Source organism: Miscanthus floridulus, chromosome 8 (assembly GCF_019320115.1).
Source record: "Miscanthus floridulus cultivar M001 chromosome 8, ASM1932011v1, whole genome shotgun sequence".
Taxonomy (NCBI): Eukaryota; Viridiplantae; Streptophyta; class Magnoliopsida; order Poales; family Poaceae; genus Miscanthus; species Miscanthus floridulus.
Window position 1 is genome coordinate 166,353,461 of NC_089587.1, and position 6,435 is coordinate 166,359,895.

Consider the following 6,435-nt stretch of genomic DNA (forward strand, 5'->3'; position numbering starts at 1 on the left):
AAGAGGCATCCCTGTGTTTGTCTAGTCGGGAGATGAACCGACTCAGGGCAGCCAAACAGCCGGTGAGTTTATGTACGCCCTTGATGTTGTGTATAGGGTCCATATTGGAGATGGCCGTGTTTTTTTCGGGGTTGGCTTGGATGCCGCGCTTGGACATGATGTATCCGAGCAGCTTCCCCTTCGAAATCCTAAAAACACATTTTTCAGGATTCAATTTGACGCTGAACCTTTAAAGGTTCACGAATGTGGCGGCCAAGTTTGTGATCAGGTCGCTAGCTTGAGCCGTTTTCACTACTATGTCATCTACATGGACGACGATTGTCAGTTTTGGTCGCTCGACTTGGTCAGGTTGGTCGGACGGGTCGATTTGGTCGGCGAAGCATCAATGCATGCACCGTTGGTAGATGACGCCAGCATTCTTTAGACCAAAAGGCATTGTTACGTAAGAGTACAAACCATACGGGGTGATGAATTAAGTTACGACCTGGTCAGACTCTTTCATCGCAATCTTGTTGTTGCCTGAGTAGGCATCTAGGAAGGAAAGGATTTCGCACCTTGAGGTGGAGTCGACTATCTGATCTATGCGTGGTAAAGGGAAGTGGTCCTTTGGGCATGCCTTATTGTGGCCAGTATAGTCAACACATAATCTCCATTTCCCATTCTTCTTTTTCATAAGAACAAGATTAGATAGCCAGTCGGAGTGATATACCTCTTTTGATGAATTCGGCTGCCAGAAGTTTGGCGATCTCCTCGCCTTTGGCCCTGTGCCCCTCGTCTTCAAAGCGATGCAGGCGTTGCTTGGCGGGCTTTGAGCCCGAGACGACGCGTAGTCCGTGCTCGGTGACCTCCCTTGGTATGCCCGGCATGTTAGAAGGCTTCCACGCGATTTGCGCATTAGAAGTGAGCGGGCTCACTTTCCTATTTGGCCGAGAGCTTGGTCCCGATCCGCACGTCTTGGTTGGGTTGCTAGGGTTGATCTCCACCGTCTTGGTTTCCTCGGTCAGATGGAAGGTGCTTGAAGATGTCTGCCCGTTGCGGTTGGGGACTGCTTGAGTCATCGAATTCTTGAGCTCTGGGAGCTCGGTGGAGTTGATGACGGCAGTGGCGAGCTTCTAATGCTCGCGGTCGCACGTGTAGGCATGCGAGAAGGTGCTACCTACAGTGATGACACCGTTCGGCCTCAACATCTTCAGCTTGAGGTAGGTGTAGTTGGTGATCGCCATGAATTTGGCATAGGATAGCTGCCCTAAGATGGCGTGGTAGGACCCTAGAAAGTCCACTACCTCATTGGTTAGGACCTCCGAGCGGAAGTTGGCGCGGTTGCCAAACGTGACGGGCTGGTCGATCTGCCCGAGTGGGTATGCCTGTGTCCCCGGGATAACACCGTGGAAGGGAGAGCTCACTGGGTGAAGCTCTGACCAGGGGATGCGCATGGCGTCGAGGGTGTCGACGTAGAGAATGTTGAGGCCGTTGCCTCCGTCCATCAGCACCTTGGTGAGGTGCTTCCTGCGGACGATGGGGTCAACGATGAGCGGGTAGTGACCCGGTCGGGCGACGTGGGAAGGATGGTCTCTCTGATCAAAAGTGATCAGAGAGTCCGACCAGCTAAAGAAAGAGGGGATGACCGACTCGGCGACGCATGCCTCTCTGTAGCGTACCTTGTGTTGGCGCATGGAGTGGATGGCGTCGGATCCCCCAAAGATCATGAGGCATTCCTCAGGGTATGGAAGCCGTCTTCATCATTGCTTGTAACAGAACCAACCAATTTATAAGAGCACAAGTACAAAAGCAATCACCGTAGTGAGCAAACTGTCATACTTCAACCCATATAAACCCGATAGTCAACTGAAACCACGAAGGATTTCAAACCAACTTTCATACAACCAAGATCGTACTCGATTCAACATAACAAGCCACACATTACATACATTTTACAAGTAGTTCACAAGTATCTCATACATCAGAGTTAACATAGTTATTACAACACGGGTTCACAAATAGCGGAAGCAAAGTAGTTGAAAACCATCACACACACTTAGTTCAAATACATCCAGTTTCATAGTCATATCTAGCAAAAGCATCATGGTAAGATAACATAGAAGATCATGCCCATGATCTAGTCTTTATCACCAGCAGGGTGGAGACAATACTTGTAGTAACCGTTATAAAGCACATCATCTGCAACAAGAGAGAATAAGCCCTGAGTACGAGAATGTACTCAGATAGACTTACCCGTCGTAAACCAAAAATAAATGACACCAAGGAGTATGCAAGGCTTTATCGGTGGATCTCGCTTGGCAACCATTTAGCATAAAAGCTTTAATAATATAAGAGCATAATTTAAATTATTAGTTAAGCATCAAGTTACCAATATTAACCTGTCATCTAGATTAGCACCTGTACTACAACAACCACTTGATTAGAATCCAAACATTAGTAACCATATCCGGTATAATGTTGTAACATCATCATCATCATTATAACCATCAAGTTCAATTAAATGTCTCTACATTGGCGCTGCTCAGTCAAGTTCTCACTATTCGGGAGAGACGACGACTCGAATAGATTCCTACCCAGCTGGGGAATTATTTCTAATACACACCCAAGCAACCTGATCAGTGGTCGCCTCGGGTCACCTTTGGTACAACTCAGGAACAAATTCGCGGGTCCGAGCAGCGCTGCACTATCAGGGAATCCACTCTGTCAGGACGTCAATCTGCCCTTTGGACTTACGCCAATGGCTCTTCGCACATCCTTATTAATGCCAGAGTGCGCACTTTCACTTTTTGGCTTCCAGCCTGAGTTGAGCTACTCGGCTTCGCGGTCGGAACGAGTTATCCGGTCAACTAAGTGATATGTATGCGTTCAACATGATATGGGGACGTACAGCGAATTAGTCCTTAACCGACACAGACGGGGATAGATCCACATCCAAGACGTCCTTGTCTTGTTGTTTCTCTATCGATATCCTATCCGGTCTTCATTCATTATTAACGCATGGTTATTTCCACGATAGCAAATATAGCCAACCATGACCAGATATCATCCTATCACCTGACTTTACTGGTCTAATCTTGACTAAGCATTGATTCGCTCCTGAACCTAAATAGGATTCAAGGTACGTTTATTGGACAAGGAATAGATAGATATACAACAAGTGTTTGCATCTAACTCCAATCACTTAATGCATTAAACATATAAAGATACTCAAAGTAACATTTTCAAAAAATAGGACACTTAGAATGCTTCGAGGCTTGCCTTTTAGAAAAGAGAGAGGTTGGTGATCGGGACACTCAAGAACTTCTTCGTTGGCTCTTCCTTCTGGGGCCTGCACCTCTTGCTCCTGCACTTCTGCTGCTCCTCCGGAAGTCCTTCAAATTTTAGAAGCGTGACTTCCTCTAGAACACCTATTATATGCATATGCATCGCATAAGAGTCATGCATGCAAAAGAGATGGAATGTGATGATGAAATATACAGCTATGTAAAGACGACACATGAATAACATGATGATTCAAGATTAACATTTATTTTACTAAGTAAATACATATCTCTTCTTTAAAACAAGAACTACACACTCACCAAGCGCTAACAACCTAAGATAAAGTTCATCTTCAATAAGAGGTCTAGCATCTGCAACTAACAATTTATCTTAATCAGCCTAAGCATCTAAATCATCACATCAACTCATATAAAGCAATCAAGTCATTCACTGCATTCACAGATTTAGGGCTGCAGATAGCAGCTGCTAGTTTAACTCATAACTGGAGTTGTACTAACCCAAAAGGCATGTAACAAGACAATCTGAAAAGCTTATGAAATTATCTGCCATTCATATTTAATCATCTCAGCATGATTCCTAAGTTAACAAGGTCAAACAGGCACATTTATCAAAAATGGTCCTGAAATTCCAGAGAACCACTGGTTCTAAAGACTAACTTTGAATAGTTATAACTCACAAACCATTTGGCCAAATGCCATGACAATTTAACACAAGTTAGATAAGTGAGTTATCTACAGCTTTATTATAGGCTAGATTCATAGCAAACATCATCTTCACCATGTAATTTGCTTAACTCTTGGATTTGTCTAGAAAGTCACTATAAGTGAATTTTATGAAAAATAATATTTCACTACATACAAGAATGGTACTTTGAGCACTACTAATGTTACCAACAGTTAACATACATCAAATGAGTACTAGAAAATATAATGGCCATTCTAAATAAATTCTTTCATGCCTTTATTAATTTATTTAGATAATTAGATAAAATAATAAACATATAGCAAAATTATACAGTAAATTCTAGAAAAATTACAGTAGCTTATACATGTCCCCAGTAGGTTATTGTATAAATTTCATAGCATTTTAACATGTACAACATCCTACACAAAAATGACAAGTCAGCAGGGCTTAAAATAGCATAAATATGAATTCCTATTAAAAAGTGTCAAACAACAGAACTCATATTTTTCATAGCTTCAGCATAGCATAAGAACACTGTGCAATAAATTTCATGCTCATTGGATATATATTTTTACCATGAAAAATAGTACAAGAATCTAGCATTTATTTAAGATAAATATCAAACTCCTATTTCCAGCAATATCACTGTGCAACCAATATTTTTCCCAGGTAGTACACGATAATACAGGACCAACAAAATTGGAATAACATTTTTATCACTTTCCTAGCTCAAGTTATAGATTTTACAAGATTGAAACCATTTAAAAGCATTTATCTAGCTCTATTTTATTCTCCTAGAAAAATACCAGAACTAGTGCATTTCATATTTTTATCAAATACTACACTTCATGAGGAATCCAACAAAATTTGGTTCACTCAATTTGGACACTCCAATCTCTAGATATCATTTTCCAAAGTTAGCTGAGAAATCTGGAAAAGAAATAAACAAAACCTAATACTACATACGCTGACATGCGGGACCCAGCAGTCAACGGACCCCACTGGTCAGTCACACAGAGACAAGGGTGGTGGTTTGACCGGCGCTAGCTCGTCGACGATGAACTTTCTGGCGATACTGACCCCACCATCATGTTCCTCACTCTCTCCCACGTCTATAGAGGTAGGTGGTTGGCATGGAGGCGCACTGGAGATAGCTCGTCGCCAGCCATGGCGGCACGACGGCGTTGCGCGGAGGTGCGCCGGCCGTCTTCGGCCACGGCAAGTCCAGGCGAGAGCGGATACGGACTCACGGTGCTCAAGCGAGGCTATCAATGCTAATCTAGGGTTAGTGGGTGCGCTAGGAAAGTCTAGCCGCGGGCATGTCCGCGCGGCGGCAGAACTCACTCCGGCGAGGCTCACGCGTCGGCGAGGTCAGAGGGGTAGAGGTTCAGCGAGTTAGGGTTAGAGCATCTATGAGACATGAGGAAGATGATGTGAAGGAAAGGAAGCACGGAGGCACAGTGGTTAGCTCGGGCCACGGCGAGCTCGAGATCCAGTGAGGCTCCAGTCATGGCGGCGGTGATGGGAATGGCCAATAGGCCTTCACCTTGGCTCGAACGGGTCTGCAAATGGGTCGAGGGAGTAGAGCAGAGCGGGGCGCGCCTACGTGCACGAGCAATTGAGCAATGGCTGGCCGACGTAGGAGCTACGTGGCATCGGCGCTCTCGACGACGAAGGCAGTGGCGCAGTGCATTGCTTTGCATGGCTCGGACGAGGCGAGCGAAGCGAACGGGGTGAGCATGGTGAAGCATCAGACACGTGGCATTGAGGTGTCCACGATGGCCTGACCGGTGGGGACGCCGCCGGTGTACGGCTTCCACCTGGCGCGAGCGGACTAACGGCGGTAGGCCATGACGGTCTGAATGCGATGGCCATCAGGCTTAGCATCAGCGTCTGACATCAATATTTCTCCCCCTCCTAAGTCCTAAACCGTGGTCAGTTAGCACAAACTCTATTAATAAAAGGTGGAGATCTATGTGAGGGCTACAAAATTGCTTTAGAAATCAGCTTCTAATTCGCTAGGGTTTGGAAGTTATATCATCACAAAGTAAGACATCAAAACTGTAAACTCAATTTGACTTAGAAACTTTTCTAAGTTTGAAAAACAACACTGCATTGATTTTTGTGATCCAAATTCAAGCATGTTAGGAGTTGAATTAGCTTATGACCCAAAAATAAAAGTTGTTACACTACTCAAGCACTACAACTTTGTTTTAGGGTGCACGTCCATGCAAAGTTTCTAAAGTGTAGTTCAACTCCAGTCAAACATGCAACTAGAAATTGATGCTTTATACAATAGATGACTTAGAGACCAAACTAGCCTTAGTTATGCATACCAAAGTTATTCCTAGTGACATTCTAAACATGTTTAGGGTACTCCTAAGGTCCCACAAGCATTTCAGATTGGTCACACACAAATACTTCCTAGGTCAACCAAGCATGTCATCACTTAGGAGCTTAATTAGGTAA

At 44.3% G+C, this 6,435-nt stretch overlaps 1 protein-coding gene across 1 annotated transcript; it reads right to left on the reverse strand.

The window, feature by feature from the left end:
* Nucleotides 1–1,112: 1,112 nt before the first annotated feature.
* LOC136470130 (uncharacterized) lies at nucleotides 1,113–1,433 on the reverse strand. The gene has a single exon (XM_066468082.1). The coding sequence runs from the start codon at nucleotides 1,431–1,433 to the stop codon at nucleotides 1,113–1,115; it is 321 nt and encodes a 106-aa protein (XP_066324179.1).
* Nucleotides 1,434–6,435: the final 5,002 nt, after the last annotated feature.

Coding starts and splice junctions, on each gene's coding strand:
- LOC136470130 (XM_066468082.1), bottom strand. CDS start 1,433: ATGCGCATCCCCTGGTCAGAGCTTCACCCAGTGAGCTCTCCCTTCCAC.